Consider the following 20,770-nt stretch of genomic DNA (forward strand, 5'->3'; position numbering starts at 1 on the left):
ACTAACTACCTAGAATTAGCACAGACCCCCAAGTTAAGGGCTCAGTCCTACAAGGCCCTACTTTAGACACCAGCCATAGGTGGGATCCCCAAGCTATCTACACTTCAGCCTGGCCAACTACAAATTAAGCGGTTATCATGATCTTCCTTTCAGGTTCCATAATTTGCTAGAATAACTCACAGGATTCAGGAAAGCATGTACTTAGAATCATAATTTTATTATAAAGGATACGACTCAGAAACAGCTAAATGGAAGAGATGCAAAGGACGAAGTATGGGTTTGGGGTGGTGCAGAGCTTCCTTATCTTCCCTGGGCAGCACTCTCCTAGCACATCTGTTTGTTCCCCAACCCAAAAGCTGCCTGAACCTAGTAATTTCGGGGTTTTCCTATGGTCTTTCATTACCTAGGCATAATTAAACTATTGGCCACATGACTGACCTTAATCTCTAGTACCCCTTCCCTCCCTGGATGTGGGGATGGTGCTGAAAGTTCAACCCTCTAATCATGTGCTTGGTCTTTCCTAACATAAGTCACCTCATGAGCATAAATTCTGGTAAAGCTGACAGTGACTCATTATGAATAACTGACACTCCTATCACTCAGGAACTTCTAAGAGTTTCAGGAGCTCTGTACCAGGAACCAGGGGCAAAGAACAGTATATTCTTTATGTCACACTGAGGCACAGAGAGGTTAACTTGTCCAAGATCAAATAGTATGTGACAGAGCTGAGATTGAAAATTTTAAAAATTCATATATATTAACATATACAGGAAAGAAATACCCCAAAATGTTTAAATAAGTTTAAAAAAGTTTAAATAAGTTAGAAGATGGGATTATATTAAAACATATTTAATAGGATTATAAATTTATACATACAACATCATGGGAAATGTAATCTTTACTACAACTTGGAGTGGAGATGTTGCATCATTTGACAATCCTAAAGTTGTGGAATATTAGAGCTAAAGAACCTCTATAAAAATAAGGAACTATGATCCACAGCATGAGACTTGATCTATATCATACAGTGGGTTGATGACAGAACTGAAGCTAGAATCCAGTTCTCTTTGTTTCTGTCTCAATTTTATATAAATCAGCTAGATGCTCCTCTGGTCTGTGTTCATGTAGATTAGATATGGACACAGACTATAGCTTTCATATATGTTTGAGATCCTGGCCCTTTATTCAGACTTTCCGATTTTGTATAGGAATCCTCAGCCCCTCCCCACACTGAAACTCAAGTTTTGGCTTGGCGTAGGGTACCTCTGAGATGAAAGACCCAAATAGGACTCTCCTAACTGTCTCCCTGATCTAACCTTGGCCTCCATGAGGGGAAGAAGATAAATAAGGGTACAATCTTCCCTTGGCAACCCCTTTTTCCAAGTTATCCCAGTTACCAACAAAATTTCTCTGTTACAGGGCTCTGTGGACTGTCCCACTCTGGAGTTTGAGTATGGAGATGCAGATGGGCATGCAGCAGAGTTGTCAGGTATGAGGTAGATGGGTCAGTAGCTAGTGGAAGAATGGCCAGGAGGAGAGGGAAGGGGCCTGTGATCTCCCTGGAAGCTTGTCTGTTCTCACCAAGTGGCTGTTGAACAAAGGCTGTTCTCCACATTCCTTTTTCTCTCCACCCGACTGGTAAATATCTCTTTGTTTGTCTTCACATTTCCTTCTGTGATTCTCCTTGGCTGTGGTATTCTTCATTCTGTCATTCTATCACTCTTTCCTGCTCACTTTTCTTTATTCTCTTTGAAAATAACTGATTTGGTGCACTCTCAAATCAGTTTTCTCTCCATCTTCTCCATATTCCTTCTCTTTTTCTCTTCCTGTCACCCATATCTTTGCCTGCCTCCTCCTTTCTGCCGCCCTCTTTCTATCCCATGCCATCTCTTTTTCCTTTGTCTCCTCTACCTCCATCTTTTCCTTCTTCCTCTCGCAACTGCCCCTATTAAAATCTCAGCAAAGTCTGAGGAAAAACTATAGTCAACTGGCCAGTTGAGCAAGGCTGGACATGTCACCTGCATCCATCATAGTAGAGTTCTGCTTGGATGTTTATGAGCTGGGGTTAAGTGATTCCATTCTTCTTTCAGTGCTGGCCTGCTTGTCTCTGTCTGGATTTTTTAGCTTAGGGTAAATGTGATCTCCTCACATTAAGGGCTTCCATGTTACATGTGCTACCAATGCCAGTTATTAATAAACGAGCTTTGGGTGGAGATGTGTGAAATTTAAATATTCTGTCACATGGAAGTGATATTTTGAGGCATGCTTTTTCAGAGAAAAGAGACAAACAATTTTAAAGAAGTTCTTGTGCATGAGCACAGAGAATAAATTTTGTGATGAGTGACAGAGAAATAGAGAGCTAAGTTTAATAACCAACAAAGGATTAGAATTCATAATAGGAATATGATATAAATATATATATATATTAAAGAGAGGAGAGAGATGAGCAGCCCAACAGAGAAATGGGCAAAGAATATAAATGGGAATTTATAGAAGAAAAAGCCAAATGGTCAATAAATATATGAGAAGATATTGAACTTTATTAGTAAATGGGGAAAAGCAAACTAAAATAATAAAATATTATTTCACAATCATCAGAGTGCAAAACTTAAAAGCCTGGGGTTGGTGAGGGTGCAGAGAAATTAGTACTTTTATGCACTGCTAGACATGGGGGAGCAGAGTATAAAATTGAAAAGCATTTTGCTTATATCTTACAAAGTTGAAGATGTGCACATATTGTGACCCAACAAGTCTACTCCTAGATATCCACTCTAAAGAAAATTACACTTGGGCACAAGAAAATGTACAAAGATGTTTATTGCAGCCTTGTTTATCAGTGTAAAAAGTTGGAAACAACCTACAATGCCCATCAGTAGGGAAATGGATAAACTATAGCATATTAGTGCAGTAGGCTATTGAATAGCCATTAAAATAATAATTGATCTATATCAATATATTTATTTTTTATTTTTTTATTTTTCAGAAAGGGTCTGGCTCTGTTGCTTACGCTGGAGTGGCACAATCTCAGCTCACTACAGCCTTGAGCTCCTGGGCTCAAGTGATCCTCCCACCCCAGCCTCTCAAGTAGCTAGGACCATAGGCATGCCCTACCATGCCCAGCTAATTTTGTGCCATCATGTCCAGCTAATTCTGTTTATCTTTTGTAGAAACAAAGTCTCACCATGTTGCCCAGGCTGGTCCTGAACTCCTGGGCTCAAGTGATCCTCCTGCCTTGGCCTTCCAAAGTGCTAGGACTACAGGTGTGAGCCACCACACCTGGCCTCAACATGTTTCAATATCAATAAATGCTTGGCCAGGCGCGGTAGCTCACGTCTGTAATCCCAGCACTTCGGGAGGCCTAAGCGGGTGGATCACCTGTCAGGAGTTCGAGACCAGCCTGACCAATATGGTGAAACCTCGTCTCTACTAAAAATACAAAAATTAGCTGGGCATTGTGGCATGCACCTGTAGTCCCAGCTACTCGGGAGGCTGAGACAGGAGAATTGCCTGAACCCGGGAGGCAGAGGTTGCAGTGAGCCAAGATCACGCCACTGCACTCTAGCCTGGGTGACAGAGTGAGACTCCATCTCAAAAAAAAAAAATAATAATAAATGCTAAAGACAAAATTGGGAGAAAGGCTCAGTAACAAAGGAATTTATACAATAGGATACCGCTTGGATAAAAAAAGTTTTTAAACAGAACAATATCATGTGTTTACAAGCATATATGCATATAGCAAAAGTAGAAAAATAGGCATGTGAATGATACACACCAATTTCATTATAGTGATTGCCTCTGGAGAAGGGAATAAGATAGACTGGGGAGCAGTCTGAAGCAAATATAATAAATGCTAACATTTGTTTGACCTGGGTAGAAGATAATACACAGGTGTCTTAAATGTACTATTCTGTACTTACCTGTATATAAAAATTCATAATCTAAAATTTAAAAATAAAAAGACCAAAACTAAAGTTCAGTACCTAAGAGCCTTGCCCACTTTTCTGATTTGATTTGTAGTGCTTTACTCTTAAAAATATATATATTCACCTCTCCACTAATGACTGAAGAATTTAAGATTCAGTGATGGGATTTGCTTCTGGTCACTCTTGGATTCTGGAACTGAAGACTCAAAAGCCCTGACTCCCAGACAAGGTGTTTCTCAACCATTAGACAGCTGGCTGGAACATAAGTGAATTTCTCTTGCTTTGTGAATTACCTGTGACCTAGTTAAATTTCCAGGAAGGGTCTCAGGGAGCAGAGATTTAAAGGAAATCTGTTCTATCATCTGTTGACTTCTGTATTTCAGTTCTTCATCTTCTGTAAGATGAGGGTACATATACAATGTTCTGGAGAGAGACAGAGAGAGTAGGAAAGGGCATTTTTATTTCTTTTCTTCTTTCTTTCTTTCTTTCTTTTTTTTTTTTTTTTTAAGAGACAGAATCTCATTCTGTTACCCCAGGCTGGAATGCAGTGACATAATCATAGCTCACTAAAGCCTCAAACTCCTAAGCTCAAATGATCCTCCACCTCAGCCTCCTAAGTACCTAGGACTACAGTCATGTGCCGCTACACCTGGCTGATGTTTAAATTTTTTGTAGAGATAGGGTCATGCTATGTTGCCCAGGCTAGTCTCAAACTCCTGGCCTCAGGCAATCCTCCTGCCTCAGCCTCCCAAAGGGCTGGAATTATAATCCTATAGGTCTGAGCCATCACACGTGGCCGGCATTTTTATTTCTCATAAGCTTTCTGCATTTTGTATTGAGAGGCTGCTGTTAGCAAAGTTAGATTTTCCTGGGCACAGCAGCCCTTTGACAACCATAGCTGTTCTCTAGAGTTTTTTTTGCAGCCTCTGCTTAGTGGCTGTGGGCAGGAATCTAAACTTCTATACCCTTTGAGGAAACTTAGCAGGGAGAGAATGAACTGGCTCCAACCCTGAAGAGCCATCTAGCACTTACTTTTCAGCCCTTGCCGTGGTTTCCTCATCCAGCACAAGGATCTTTCCTCTAAGTTTCAGGAGTTGTGTTGCCCTCCTCTTCTCTTAGAGATAGGATAGTTCCTGGTTGGGTTAACAAAGCAGGAGTTGCAGCCCTGAGAAACAGGAGTGATGAGATTAAGCTCTCTGTGCTCCAGTCCTCCTCCTGGCCCTCACCAAATGTTGACGGCTGCCTTCTCTGCTGCAGCAGCCAGCTGGCAGGAAGAGGACAGGTTTGATGGTTTAATCTCCCAGGGACACAAGTGGCTATTTTTAACTGCTCTGAAAAGGAGGAAGCTGGCTTTGGATTGAATTGGACACAGGAATGTGTTGGAAGCTTCAGCTCTTTCATGCCACCCTCTCTACTTTGGGCCCCTTCTTTAAGGATCTCCCGAATGTGACTGTTCTGTCTTTCCTGCCACAGAATTGTATAGTTACACTGAGAACCTGGAATTCACCAATAACAGGAGGTGCTTTGAAGAAGATTTCAAGACTCAAGGTAATTCCAGATCTTTACTCATAGAGACCTGCTTTTTCCTTCTATGATATACCAGCCTGATCTAGTAAAAGACTAAAACAAAGTGCGATCCTTCATCCCCTCTGTATTAGTTAGGGTTCTTTTAGAGGGATAGAACTAATATGATAAATAGATAGATATATATAAAGGAGAGTTTATTAAGTATTAACTTACACAATCACAAGGTCCCATGATAGGCTGTCTGCAATCTGAGGAGCAAGGAGAGCTAGTCTGAGTCCCCAAACTGAAGAACTTGGAGTCCGATGTTCAAGGGCAGGAACTATCCAGCACAGGAGAAAGATGTAGGCTGGAAGGCTAGGCCCATCTCTCCTTTTCATGTTTTTCTGCCTGTTTTATATTTGCTGGCAGCTGATTAGATTGTGCCTACCAGATTAAGGGTGGATCTGCCTTCCCCAGCTGGCCAACTCAAATGTTAATCTCTTCTGGCAACACCCTCACAGACATACCCAGGATCAATACTTTGTATCCTTCAATCCAATCAAGTTGACTCACAGTATTAACCATCGCAAGTCCACCCCTTGTCAGCTCGAACTCATACACATCTCCTGAGATCATACATAATCTTCAAATAAAGACAATAATAAGGGCATAATTATGCCTAACATAATACAACTATCCTTCATACAACTGGAAACTCACCAATCCCCAACCCAAATACTATTATATAAAGTTAACAATACTTAAATGCTGATATGAAGTCAATAAATCTTATGTCACATGATAAAGGAGAAAGGAAATAAAATGAAGATATTAGTACAAGTGTATACATGCACAAACATGTTTTTAACAAAAGAAGAAGGAAATACTCATGACAATTACAGTCCTCATTTCTGCAGCTGGTCACGTGGTCGTAGCTGGTATTGATGACTACCTTCTTCTACTACCCATTCTGTATTCCCTTTGCATTCAGCAAGCAGCTTGGCAGGTCATGGTTTTTTTCCTGGTGGAGTAACCCAAACCTTCATTCTTGAGGGGTCTGGGTCATTTGTAGTCCTGCCTGGATTGGGGTGTTGTAGTTTCCCATCGACCTTAATCACAGGGCATAGTAATATTAAGAGACGCCCTAATGGATCTCCTGTATTCCATGCATACTCTTCCTTACCTCCGTTGTGGAGTAGTAGACTGATTTCATCTTGATAGTCTGGGTCAGTCACCCCAGCCAACACTGTAACTCCCTTCTTAGCCTGTTGACTTAAAGGTAGGAGGACCCTAAAGTGTCCAGGTGGCAATCTTAACTTCCAGTTTAATGGAATCATTGTTGTGTCTCCTGGTGGCAGTTTCCTCCCTCTGGAGCTAAAACCTCTAGGCCAGCAGAACGTAATGTCACGGAAACAGGAAGCAAAAATTTTGCTACTAGATCACTAGGGGTGATGGTGAGTGGTGCCACTTCCACCCCTTGATTCCTGGACCAGTGAATCCTGACTATGGGAAAAGCGGTACCATATGTTGGATGCTGATTCAGAGCATACACGGCCTTCTGGAGAACTTTGCCCCAGCCCTGCAAAGTATTGTCACCTAGTTGGCATTGTAATTGTGACTTCAAAGGGCCATTTCACCATTCTATCAATCCAGCTGCTTCAGGATGATGGGGAACATGGTAAGACCATGAGCAGGAGCCGACTGCCACACTTCTTTAGCCGTGAAGTGAGTGCCTTGGTCAGAGGCAATGCTTTGTGGAATACCATGACGGTGGATGAGGCATTCCATGAGTCCATGGATGGTATTCTTGGCAGAAGCATTAGTTGCAGGATAGGCAAACTCTTATCTGGAGTAAGTGTCTATTCTAGTGAGGACAAACCTCTGCCCTTTCCATGACAGAAGAGGTCCAATACAATCAACTTGCCACCAGGTAGCTGGCTGATTACCCTGAGGAATGGTGCCTTATCTAGGGCTCAGTGTTGGTCTCTGCTGCTAGCAAATTGGGCACTTAGCAGTGGCCGTAGCCAGGTCAGCCTTGGTGAGTGGAAGTCCATGTTACTGAGCCCATGCATAACTTCCATCCCTGCCACAGTGGCCACTTTGCTCATGGGCCCATTGGACAATGACAGAGGTGCTGGGGAAAGAGGCTGATTGGTGTCCACAGAACGGGTCATCCTATCCACTTGATTATTAAACTCCTTTTCTGCTTTGGTCACCCACTGGTGAGCACTCACATGGAGTACAAATATCTTCACAGTTTTTGACCACTCAGAGAGGTCCATCCACATACTTCTTTCCCCAATTTTTTTTGTCACCAATTTTCCAATCATGCTTCTTCCAAGTCCCTGACCATCCAGCCAAATCATTGGCTATAGCCCATGAATCAGTATATAATCGCACATCTTACCATTTCTCCTTCCATGCAAAGTACACAGCTAGGTGCACTGCTCAAAGTTCTGCCCACTGGGAAGATTTCCCTTCACTGCTGTCCTTCAGGGATGTCCTAGAAAGGAGCTGTAGTGCTGCAGCCATCCACTTTCAGGTGGTGCCTGCATATCTTGCAGAACCATCTGTAAACCAGGCCCTAATCTTTTCTTCCTCTGTCAACTTATAGGGAGCTCCCCATGAGGCCATCAGTGCAGGCTGGGGGAAAGAAGGCAGAGTGGCAGGACTGGAGACCATGGGCATTTGAGCCACTTCCTCATGTAACTTACTTGTGCCTTCAGGACCTGCTTGAGCCTGATCACGTATATACCACTTCCATTTGATGATGGAATGCTGCTGTGCACGACCCACTTTATGGCTTGATGGGTCAGAAAGCACTCAGTTCATGAAAGGCAGTTGAGGTCGCATGGTGACTTGATGACCCATAGTCAAACGTTCAGTTTCCACCAAAGACCAGTAACAGGCCAAGAGCTGTCTCTCAAACATAAAGCAGTTATCTGCAGAAGATGGCAGGGCCTTGCTCCAAAATCCTAGAGGCCTCCACTGTGATTCACCTATGGGAGCCTGCCAAAGGCTCCAAACAGCATCCCCATCTGCCACTGACACCTCAAGCACCATTGGATCTGCTGGATCATATGGCCCAAGTGGCAGAGCAGCTTGTACAACAGCCTGGGCCTGTTGCAGAGCCTTCTCCTGTTCTGGACCCCACTAAAAACTGGGTGGGGGCCAGATAAATGGGCAGGAATAACACACCCAAATGAAGAATGTGTTGCCTCCAAAATCCAAATAGACCCACTAGGCATTGTGCTTCTTGGTTGTAGGAGGGGCCAAATGAAGCAACTTATCTTTCACCTAAGAAGGAATATCTCAACAGGTCCCACAGCACTGGACCCCTAGGAATTTTACTGAGGTAGAAGTTCCCTGAATTTTAATCAGATTTATTTCCCATCCTCTGGCACACAAATGTCTCACCAATAAGTCCAGTGTGTTTGCTACTTCTTGCTCACTGGATCCAATCAGCATAATGTCATCAATGTAATGGACCAATGTGATATCTTGTGGAAGCAAAAAGCGATCAAGGTCTCTCTGAATAAGATTATGACTCAAAGCCAGAGAATAGATATACCTCTGGGGTAGGACAGTAAAGGTATATTGCTGTCCCTGCCAGCTGGAGGCAAATTGCTTCTGGTGGGCCTTATGGACAGGAATGGAGAAAAAGGCACTTGCCAAGTCAATGACCATGTACCAGGTACCAGGAGATGTGTTAATTTGCTCGAGCAATGAAACCACATCTGGTACAGCAGCTGCAATTCGAGTCACCACTTGGTTAAGCTTACGATAATCCACTGTCATTCTCCAAGATTCCTCTGTCTTCTGCACAGGCCAAATGCGAGAGTTGAACAGGGATGTGGTGGGAATCACCACTCCTTTGTCTTTCAAGTCCTTGATGATGGCACTGATCTCCACAATCCCTCCAGGGATGTGATATTGTTTTTGACTTACTATTTTTCTAGGTAGAGGCAGCTCTAATGGCTTCCATTTGTCCTTTCCCACCGTAGTAACGCTCACCCTACCAGTCAGGGAGCCAATGTGGGGGTTCTGCCAGCTACTAAGTATGTCTATGCCAATTATGCATTCTGGCACTGGGGAAATGACCACAGGATGAGTCTCGGGGCCCACTGTAAGTCAGGCTTCAGCTAAAACTCCATTAGTTACCTGACCTCCATAAGCCCCTACTTTAACTGGAGGACCACAATGATATTTTGGGTCCCCTGGAATCAACATCAGCTCAGAGCCAGTGTCCAGTAGTCCCCAAAATGTCTGATCATTTCCCTTTCCCCAGTGCACAGTTAGCCTGGCAAAAGGCCAGAGGTCTTCTTGGGGAAGGATGGGAGAAAAATTCACTGCATAAACTGTCAGTAATGTAGGGGGGTCCTTCCTCAAGGGAAACCAGCCTCCCCTTCATTCAAGGGGTTCTGGGTCTATTAACTGGCTCAAGTCTGGAAATTGATTGAGAGGCCATGATACTCTGTTTTTATAATTCAAATTAGTCTTTTGTCCATTCGACCTACAAGTTTTCTGCTTGCATAAAGTAGGAATGCAGTAGGCTTCCTATCAGTTTCACTTCTAGAAACACTGTGATTAATTAGCCAATGCCACAGCTCTACATGAGTCAGACTATTCTGATTGCTCCTTTGCCTCTGCCATCCATTATGGTAGCTACGCCCACCTTGCCTTTGATGGTCGAGTGCTTCCACTTGGCCCCTGCCACCTCGGGATCCAATTATTCCCATTGTATTTAAATTTTGTAGTTGAGTGACTGTGGTTCCCACCATTAGATCTGGCATAAGGAGAAAAGCAATTACAGGACTCTTCAAAGATGCAGCTGCTGCCTTCACAAATCTATTTTGTAAGGCATTGGTCAAGGGTGTATCTTCTGGATCCTCCCAGCTGGGATGAGTAGATCTAAAGTGACTAATCCACTCCACCATCCCAATCTCCCTAAGCCTTTGGATCCCTTCCTCTACATTAAACCAAGGGAGATCAGGCATTTCCAGCTCACTCACAGTGGGCCATCTTTTAATCCATAATTCAGCTGACCAAATAAGCTATTAGAACCTTTTTTAACAACCCAAGCTGCAACATTAAACCCTACTTAGTGGGCCTAAATCAATAAATTCAGCCTGATCCAACTCTGTGTTCCTTCCTCCATTATCCCATACCCTTAATATCCATTCCCATGCCTGTTCTCCAGATTGCTGTTTATATAAATTAGAGGACTCAAATAGTTCTTTTCGAGTGTAGCACACCTCCTCATGGGTCACACTCTCAACCTCACCTCTAGGGGCCTGCCAGGACTTTCATCTAGTTATAGGTCTAGAACCAAACAAAGGTGTTGGGGGTAGCTTCTGAGGAGAAGCAACATTATCTTGCCTGGCAACTGTTTCAGGGCAACTGCCATCACTGTTGCTTCAGGCAGTGCAGGGTTTAGCTCCTCAGACAAAGGTGGAAAGGCTGATGGCAGCATGGGTCAGGGAGGAGATATTGCCACTACTGGGGATGGGGAAGCTGTTCCTCCTGGCAAAAAAGGTTCATCAGAGTTTACAAACTCAGTGTGCCCAGCTTCACCAGGGTCCTCCCACATGTCCCCATTCCAAGTTTCAGGGTCCCATTCTTTTCCAATAAATGCCCTCACTTTAACAGTAGACATCTAACAGGGCTGTAAATGCATCTTTCATTGCAGTTCAGCCATTCGCATGACAAAAGCTTGTGTCTGTTTTTCCACAATTTCAGCTGTTTTCTCTACAGGAGATAAGACTCTCACTCAGGGCAATCTTAGCAGATTTGAGGCTCAGTATCTGCTTCTGAAGCTGGGAGACAGAATCCCTGAGTTCATCATTTTCTTTCATCACTTTGTCCACTGAACTTAGGAGCAACCAACCAGCTTCCTTATGTTCCTTGGTTCTCCACATATGGTCAAAAGTATTATGTATAGTCACTAAACTCCTTGCCTCTCACGAGTGGTGAATCAGGAATGTCAAATGCATTTATTTTGCATAACTCTCTAAACAGTTTCCACCAAGGACTATCAGTGTTCTCTATACTATTAGAAGTAGATTTCTTAGCATTTTTGGATCTGATCATGTTAAGCAGCCAACTCCAGAAATCTCAAAACCACTGAAAGAACTCCATCCTTAATATTCTATTCCTCTAGAATCACTCCTGGTACCCAAATCTGTATTAGTCAGGGTTCTCTTAGAGGGATGGAACTAATAGGAAATATATATATATTAACCTTCACACCCTCCATAACCATGTAGCCTTTCCTTCTTGCTTAGGGGATACAGGGTTCTCTGTATCTCAAGTGGAGAGCAATGGAGTAGAAGCATGAGAAGCTGGTGCTGTGCTGCCTGATAGAACCCTTGACCTTAATGTTTCATCCCATCTTCAACTTTGCCCTACTCTCAATAGTAATTTCATGTGCCCACACTGTGACATTCTCAGACATTCTCATCCATTTCCTCACTTGGTCAGTGGCAATTCAGTTTTCAGTTCAACAAATGTGTGGTGAGTATCTATTCTGTGTCAGATACTGGAGGCAGGAGTGAGAAGCAGCTTTTACAAAGAAGTTAGAGTTTGAGAGCAGAGGAATCATGTGCACATCACAAAACTAGCTGAGGCTCAAACAATCCTCCTGCCCCAGCCTCCCAAGTAGCTAGGATTATAGGTATGTGCCACTATGCCCAGCTTCTGCCCAAGGGCCTTCTCTGCAGCCTATACAGGGCAGCCAGGAAGTGTAGGGAATCAGTGTGCTCCTCTAGTTTAGCACCCCTCATCCAAGAGGAAAATGCTGTGTCAGAAAAGTTTAAAAAGTGTTATGGAAGCAGAGTATTTGGCCAGCGCATTAGTGAGAAAGGTCATTTTATATTGGGCATGGAAGAGTGGGAAAGAGGTCATTTTGTATTGGGCCTGTAAGGATGACTAGGAATTGAATATGTAGGGAGACAGAAGGAACTCCTTGAGGAAAGGCAGAGAGACAGGACAGTATGGGCTGTGTGTGGAGGACAGAGGGGATGTTGAAGGTGAAGCTATAGACTGGGTTCAGGCCAGAACATTTTGGGTCCTTTTCCCATACCTTATTCTTTCTCAGTGAAATAAGGAAAGCTTTTGGAGAAAATAATTTTGGCAGGGGAGTTGAGATCAGAGGTGGATATGCTATGAGGAGCCTTTCCAGGAAGGGTGGCAATAGCTGACACTGGATGTATATGGCCTTTTATTCCCAGTGCAGGGCAAGGAATGGCTGGAGTTGGAAGAAGATGCCCAAAAGGCCTATATAATGGGACTCTTGGACCGGCTAGAGGTGGTCAGTAGGGAACGGCGGCTGAAGGTGGCCCGGGCTGTTCTCTACCTGGCCCAAGGTGAGTGACCACCCTTGCTAGCTTTAGAGGGGTGGAGGCTTGAGAGGAAAGTGGGCATTATCAGGACTGAGATGATGCAGGCTGTGCTGGGATAGCAAGGTTTCTTGCCTCTCAAGGACAGATCTTGTCATGTGCTAGGAGTAACCTGTGCTTATGAGGAAGATGAGATAGTGTTGAGTGCTGTTCTAGATCCCTTGGGATCTGCCTTTATCTTACCAGGTATGTCAGAATTTTTTATAGGGTTCTTCTTTTCCCTACCCTGTACTATAATCATATGTGAATACTAGCAAGAGGTGTGGCCAGAGCTGATATGTACCACCAGCTGATCATGGAGACAAGACATCAACTGTGGCCTGGCCCCAAAACTGAGGAGAAATAGGAGAGTGTCACAGATACACATGGGCCCCTTGCATTGTTTCTCATTGGCATTCTGAAAGTTCAGGCAACGTAACTGCAGGAGTGGATGCTGTGAGTAATTTGGAGATGATCAGAACTAAATAGAGTAATTGGGGAAAGCTGCTCAGAAGAAACCTGTTAGCCAGGTGTTGGAAAAGGAAATGAGATAGCCTAGCTGGAGTGAAAATAAGCCTACGATCATAAATATGAGGCGTGTTAACAGAACCAACCAGTTGGGAGCTAAAAAAAAATTGTAAAAGAAAAAAATAATAAATGAAGAGGGGAAAGGGTGGACATTAGGTGAAGAGAAGACTAGCAAATAGGACTGTGCCCTCCTGTATCTCTTGGATCTGGTGCTCTGGCCAACTTCCAACTGCCAGTACCTTCATATGTTTGCCCAAGGACTTTATTTATTTAAGTTTTTTAAAACAAAGTCTCACTATGTTTCCCCGGCTGGTCTTGGACTCATAGGCTCGAGCTATCCTCCTGCTCCAGCCTCCTAAGTAGCTAGGATTATAGGCATGTGCCACCATGCTCAGCTTCTGCTCAAGGGCCTTCTCTGCAGCCCATACAGGGCATCCAGGAAGTGTAAGGAATCAGTGTGCTCCTTTAGTTTAGCACCCTCATTCAATGACTAACAGGAGTTAGTAGATGGATAGCCTGACTGTCTCACCCCTCTTGGATAGAATAACTGTGAGTTGTGTGTTTTATACTGTTTCCAAATTATCCCCTGAGTGAACTCTTTGGGCTTTCTTTTCTTCCCTGTCTCTACTGATGATTCCTGGGAATGATTCCCAAATAAGCTACTTACACTGGAATCCTTACTTACCTCAGGATCTGCTTCTGGGAGAACCCACTCTTAAGACGACAGGCCATTGATGAGCACATTGGACCTAACCCTGGAGACTACCTCTCCTGTCCCCTGATTCATTCCAGGAAGTTCTTGGGGCCCCTGTCATACCTATGTCAGCCTAATTATTAGGCAGAGTATTACAGGAAAAATCTTAAGATCATGGGGCAGGGTGGAAAGAACTGGGGTACTGCCACCCTTCAACCCCTGTAACAACTTTCTGGTCCTTTAGGTACTTTTGGGGAATGTGATTCAGAGGTCGATGTGCTACACTGGTCCAGGTACAACTGCTTCCTGCTGTATCAGATGGGGACCTTCTCCACCTTCCTGGAGCTACTCCACATGGAAATTGAGTGAGAAGCCTTAGGGGAAGGGCTGGCCTACATAACCCCCATTCCTTAAAGGGGCCTCATGTTCTATGCTGCTTCCCTCACTATAGAGACCCCCTGTGAGGAACTGGGTCTACTCACACCTCAGCCCAAAGCTCATTGACAGTTCCCCTCCATCCAGCCATGTTCTCTGATATTCTGTTCTCCCTCCCTGAGGTTGGATACATCTGCAGCTTCTGCCTCACTTACAGCTTTAATTCTGGGCTTCAGGGGCCTATCCTGAGTGGGTTCTCTTTTTATTCAAGGACTTTCTTAGCTCAGCCTAACTCTGGAATTCAAGAGGGAAACTATTTTGAGTGCAAGACCCAAGAAAGACAGGAAATCAATTCCTGTCGTTGTGCCCAGTTCTTTCCCTCATGGGCTATAGTTCTAGAGGTGGCCTTATTTGCTGCTACCACTGCAGTGACCCCTTGTTTTGTCTCATGCCCATCACCCAGGACTTTGAGATGGGGTGCAATCTGCTTATTATTCATCAGGTGTTTCTTAGCATCTGTTTTATGTCCAGCACAGTTCTAAGCATAGTGGGGAATGCAAGAGGAGTGGATACCACAGATCCTGCCCTTGCCTTGTCTTCACCATAGATGAGAGTTTGCTGAGGTGGCAAGGGAATTCTGTCAGCTCCTTTACCCTAGACCAGTTTCATTAGTGGCTGCCTAGCCAGGGAATGGCAAGCACTCATGTTTGTGTGAGTGATAAGTAAGAGCACAGAGAGAAAAGAGGGCTTATGCATTCCTGTTCTTTTTCTCCTCCCCCTGGCAGCAACAGCCAGGCCTGTAGCAGTGCCCTTCGGAAACCAGCTGTTTCCATAGCTGATAGCACAGAGCTCAGGTGAGTGGGGCTAACTATGGGCTTGGAACAGGGCAGATGATTAGCACCTGGGTTACCTTTTCCCCAAATCCCAGATTACTCAGACCATTAGGAAGTTGCCCTCTAGCTAATCTCATTGGGTTGGGCTCCCACAGAGACCATCCCTGAGGTCTGTGACTATGGGCTGGGAATTGCCTTGGGAACCTCTTGTGACTCTTCTGTAACCCCAGGGTGCTGCTGAGTGTTATGTACCTAATGGTGGAAAATATTCGCCTGGAGCGAGAGACAGACCCCTGTGGGTGGAGAACAGCCCGGGAGACCTTCCGCACTGAATTAAGTAAGAAATGGCACTTGAGGAAGGTGTGGATGGGGTGCTAATGGGAGAGGGGAAGCAGAGTATCTGCCTAGGAGAGGCAGACAGTCGTTTTTTCTTGGGTTTTCTTTTTTAAAATTAACATCCTTTCTTTTAGGACAGAGATACTGCATGGCAGGCACAAGGGCTGGGCTTGATTGCCCCCCCTGTATCTATGAGCTAAGACCAGCCATGTAACTTCTCTATGCCTTGGTTTCCTTGGTTATAAGTGGGGATAGCCATTCCTCTCCCACTCCATCACGAATCCCACATAAAAAAATGAGTTGAATCACCTTGAAAACTGAGTTCTGTTTAAATGTAAGTTGGTGTTGTCATCTTACAGGGATAGGATATGAAGGACTATGGGATTTTAAAAATATATTTATTGATGTGGGAAAGTGAATGACATTGAGTCCTTTAGCCAGAAAGCAATGTCTTCATTATTGTTACTTCTAGTTTGGCATCCAACCCCAAAGCATCACCCTAAGCTCTGGGGCCTATGCCATTTTAATTCCATGGCGTCCCTTCCTGCCCTTGAGGGGCTTCCTTCTGGGGGCTAAGCCTCCTTCTCAGGACCAAGTACTCTGGAATTCTTCAGGGGAGGTGAGTGCCTTCCTGTGTGTGTCCAGAATCAGGGTTACAGGAACAAGGTTTTAGCTGCCTCATCCTCACTTTCTCACTCCCCTCTCTCCTCACCCCTAGGCTTCTCCATGCATAATGAGGAGCCTTTTGCCCTTTTACTCTTCTCCATGGTTACCAAGTTCTGCAGTGGCCTGGCTCCTCACTTCCCCATAAAGAAGGTCCTGCTCCTGCTCTGGAAGGTGGTCATGGTGAGTAATTCTCCCCACTCCCACATTATCAGATCAGTAATGCCCTATGCCACCTCAGTTTCTTCTAGTCTCATTCCAGGAGGCTGGAGCCAGGGAGCAGAATAGGGCAGCCCTTAGCCAACTGCTAATATGGAGGGGCAACAAGGCTGTCCTAGAGACATCAGATGTTGTATGTTAGAATAGGTTTCATGTTTCTATTGGATGGATGGGAGATGCCACTCCATAAATTGGGGATGTCAGTGGTAACTTCTCTTATTAAAGCCATTGTTTGATGGAGAGAACATTGGTTGAAAGTTGGTAGATCTGGGCTTTGCTGATACTGAGAAACTTTGGGCAACTCTCTGTGCCCCAGTTTCTCTAGCTATAAAAGGTTGGGGTGAGTGCCTGCCCTCCCTTCAGACAAACAGAGGATTTGTATTTTTTTTTTTAATAAAATATTTTTTTTTACAGACAGGCCTCCCTGTGTTGCCTGGGCTGGTCTTGAACTCCTGGTCTCAAGCGATCCTTTCACCTTGGCTTCCCAAAATGTTGGGATTACAGGCATGAGCCACTGTGCCTAGCCAGGATTTGCTTTTTAAAAAATAATGAAGTTCTTATAAATATATGGTTACATTTTTGTTACTAGTTATTCAAACTGATCCTTCATTTTGGCTCCCATCTCACAAGGCAGGCCTAATAGGGGGAACTGCCTCTTGACTGCAGAGGAAATTGAGTGACTCTGCAGGTTTATAGCACCTGGATGTGTTCCTTAAAAAGGTCAATAGTTTCCTTTTTTTTTTTTTTTTTTGAGGAGGCCCCCAGGAATTCCTTTCCTAAATTCTGTGATATTTCCCATACTGGGGCAGTAAATAATGCCTTATCCTGACCCCTGAGCTCCTCAGTTGCCTTGGGGATGGTAATCATATTTGCCTCTTTCTGTTTTACTACCTCCTTATTAAGGAAAAGGTCTGAAGGGACTGGAGGTTGTGGCTGTTTCTTTTCATCCATGTTTCCCTGACCTTGGCTCTCTCTTACTTCCCTTCCTTCCTCTCTCTGCCCCTTTCCTGTTTCTTCCTTAGTTTACCCTCGGTGGATTTGAGCATCTGCAGACTCTCAAAGTACAGAAGCGGGCAGAATTGGGCCTGCCTCCACTGGCTGAAGACAGTATCCAGGTGGTGAAGAGCATGCGTGCTGCCTCCCCACCCTCTTACACTCTTGACCTGGGAGAGTCTCAGCTGGCACCCCCACCCTCCAAGCTGCGAGGCCGCCGTGGCTCTCGAAGGGTATGGACTGAAGCAGACAATGGTATTGTGACACTGACTGGCCAAAAATCAAGATTCTAAGCTACTCTGGGTGTGGTAGGAAAAAGCAGTAAATGACCTGGCTCATCCTGCCCAGGTTGGCCCTATGACCAACCTGAAATCTTAGGGTCTCTAGTTTGGCCTCTATCCCCCAGCCCTGACAGCCCCCTGGGCTGTTGTGATGTGACACTGTGATATCATGTCATATAGCCATGTCTTGCTACAGAATCATTGGCCTGGACCTCAGTGCCTGGAGTTCCTTACATTCTGAACAACAATTAAGGGTATAATCCTGGGGATAGGGACCCAGGGTACCGGAACAGGTCTCCAAGCAAATCCATTTTTCTGGGGTAAGGCATTTTACTATTTTGAAGCACCAGGAAGGTTTACTATCAGCCAGCCACACTCTTAACTGGCCCTGGAACCAAAGGCTTACATTTAAGAGATGACTGGGTAGGGGTCTATGTATATAACCATGTGACACTTAACGACAGGGATACAATCTGAAATATGTGTCATTATGCAATTTTGTCACTGAGCAAACATCATAGAGTGTACTTACACAAACCCAAATGGTATAGCCTACTGCACACCTAGGCATATAGCCTATTGTTCCTAGACTACAAACCTGTACAGCAGGTTACTATACCGAATACCATATGCAATTGTAACTCAATGGTGTTTGTGTATCTCAACCTAGAAAAGGCACAGTAAAAATACAGTATTATAATCTTATGGGTCCACAATTACATATGCAGTCCATTGTTGACTGAAGCATCGTTGTGCAGCACATGACTATAGTCTGCTGTCCTGAAAAGTTCAGAATGACAAGTTATACTGAGACCTGACTATGTTCTTACAAACTCCCCTGCCTGACCCACTTCAGTTCATCAACAGGGCTAGATAGTAGTGCTCAGTAATCCAGTCTCCATTATCTGCAATACAATTTTTAAACTTTATTTTTGTTTTATAAAGTAGTGCTTACTCATTGTAGAAAATTTGAAACAAATATAAAAATGTGATGAAGGGAGAAAAGAAAAATCACCCACAATCTTAACAACCGGAGACAGTCACTGTTAACTTTTTGGCCTATTTCTGTCCAATCTTTTTTTCTTTGTCACAAGATTTAAAATTCCAAACTTGCTTCCCTCTGCCTAGCAGCAAGCTTCTGTCCTCCTCTTCCTCAGTCAGCCAGCTGGTGTATGCTCACAGAAGGCAAACTAATTGAATGTTCACCTAAGCAGAGCATAATTAGGAAGGAAAGTGCTGGCAAAAAAAAAGGCATCACTGCTTTCTGAAAGCTAAGTAATTGTGACTTTGGGATTATCTATGCTATGTTCCCTGGCTAATGGCAGGGTTACCTGAGAACTTCTTGTCCTGTTATTGGGCCGGGTGGGGACAGTAGGTTAAGGTGGGGAATTGGATGTTTTCACAAGGGCTGTGTTCAGATTCCATGTTCCCTGAAATCTGGAGGCCTGTGGATATGGGGTGGCCTCAGACAAGGATGCCCAGAGTGAGATCTCTGCACACCTACCTTCCCTTCTTTCCCCTCCAGCAACTCCTCACTAAGCAGGACAGCCTGGACATCTACAATGAAAGGGATCTCTTCAAGACTGAGGAGCCAGCCACAGAGGAGGAAGAGGAGTCTGCTGGTGATGGAGAACGAACCTTGGATGGAGAGCTAGACCTGCTAGAGCAGGACCCTCTGGTGCCACCTCCACCCTCACAGGCATCCCTGTCTGCTGAGCGGGTGGCTTTTCCCAAGGGCCTGCCCTGGGCCCCAAAGGTCAGGTAGGTTTAATAGCATCAGGGACCCCTATACTTTGAGGTTTCAGTCTCCAAAGGCCCAAGATGGGATAGTCTATGTATTCAAGGCTCATTAAGTTGGTCTGGCAGTCAGAACTCCTGGGTTTGAAATTCCTTCTGTTGATTGCTGCCTTTCTCCACTGCTCCAGTCCTCTGATTGGAGGGGTAGGAGCCCGGAAAGCTTTTCTCTCTCAAAGTTTGCTTTTCTTCCCTTCTCTGGGTTTGGTCTTTCCACCATCCTCTCAGACAGAAGGACATTGAGCACTTCTTGGAGATGAGCAGGAACAAGTTCATCGGATTCACCCTGGGGCAGTAAGTGACTGAATGGTTGGAACTGGCTACAGAGTGGTTCCTAGGGGGCCAGAGGAGCAGGTAGCTTGGAGTGAGGGATGGTGCCTCGTAGTCATAATGTAACCTAGAGCCCCTAGGCCATGGACAACTCCCAGTGACTACTTTGGGTTCTTTCTATGGATTTTTTTTTCCTTGAGTTTCTTCCACTTTTCCTCAAAGAACTTTTGTGTTTTTAGCCAACTGTAGGACTTTGAGCAACAAGTCATTTCTCTTTCGGGCCTTAATTTTTTCCTGAGGTTGTTGGGTTAGATGGTTTCTATGGGCCCTTCCTGCTCTAATGGGCTAAAATTCTGTGAACAAGAGACATGGTCAGAACGGATCCAGTCTTCCCCCATTTCCCCAGCCTCATGAATCCTTCCCACTGGCCTCTTGAAAATTGAGTCTTTATTAGTGGAGTTTCACAGTGAAGGTGTCATTGGGCTATATACCCTTTTAAGTAGGAACCTACCACTCCTACACCAAGTGAGTACCCAAAAGACTATAAAAATCTCCTGATTTCCAGAAACATTTCTGTGTACCATTATTATTTTTGTGTCATGAAGCACTGATGTGGGACCTACAAGCCTGCAGAGGAAGGTCTAGGGTACTGGGGGTAGATGTTGTTGAAAGTAGCATGGTCTGTTGACTCTAGGGGGGTATTGGGGTATCAGTAGTTCTCCGTACTTTGGAAGCTTATGATCTGGTATGTCTGGCCTTTTACAGGGACACAGATACATTGGTTGGATTACCCAGGCCCATCCATGAGAGTGTGAAGACCCTAAAGCAGGTGACCGGGGTGGGCTCTCATTCTTCAGGGATAGGGAGCCATCAAAGCAGATCAGATTACCAGGCTCCTGGATACTGGGTGGGGCTTTTATACCAGACTCTTTCTGGACCCTCTGCATTCCTCCTGCAGTCCTTTGGCCAAATAGGAAAA

The 20,770-nt window shown here is 44.6% G+C and overlaps 1 protein-coding gene across 5 annotated transcripts in view; it reads left to right on the forward strand.

The window, feature by feature from the left end:
* STRIP2 (striatin interacting protein 2) overlaps positions 1–20,770 on the forward strand; it is a 55,652-nt gene that overhangs the window by 4,217 nt on the left and 30,665 nt on the right. For all 5 annotated transcript variants that reach the window (XR_008527246.1, XR_008527247.1, XM_024250399.2 and 2 more), the window contains exons 2-12: positions 1,420–1,489; positions 5,397–5,471; positions 12,659–12,793; positions 14,272–14,392; positions 15,188–15,256; positions 15,466–15,572; positions 16,290–16,417; positions 17,476–17,679; positions 19,253–19,488; positions 19,750–19,815; positions 20,557–20,620. Coding sequence is in view for 3 of the 5 variants with exons in the window: in XM_024250399.2 (XP_024106167.1) it covers positions 1,420–1,489; positions 5,397–5,471; positions 12,659–12,793; positions 14,272–14,392; positions 15,188–15,256; positions 15,466–15,572; positions 16,290–16,417; positions 17,476–17,679; positions 19,253–19,488; positions 19,750–19,815; positions 20,557–20,620 (1,275 nt within the window). In the remaining 2 variants the exon portion in view is untranslated. The remainder of the gene's footprint in view (positions 1–1,419; positions 1,490–5,396; positions 5,472–12,658; positions 12,794–14,271; positions 14,393–15,187; positions 15,257–15,465; positions 15,573–16,289; positions 16,418–17,475; positions 17,680–19,252; positions 19,489–19,749; positions 19,816–20,556; positions 20,621–20,770) is intronic.

This window comes from Pongo abelii, chromosome 6 (genome assembly GCF_028885655.2).
Source record: "Pongo abelii isolate AG06213 chromosome 6, NHGRI_mPonAbe1-v2.0_pri, whole genome shotgun sequence".
Classification (NCBI taxonomy): domain Eukaryota; kingdom Metazoa; phylum Chordata; class Mammalia; order Primates; family Hominidae; genus Pongo; species Pongo abelii.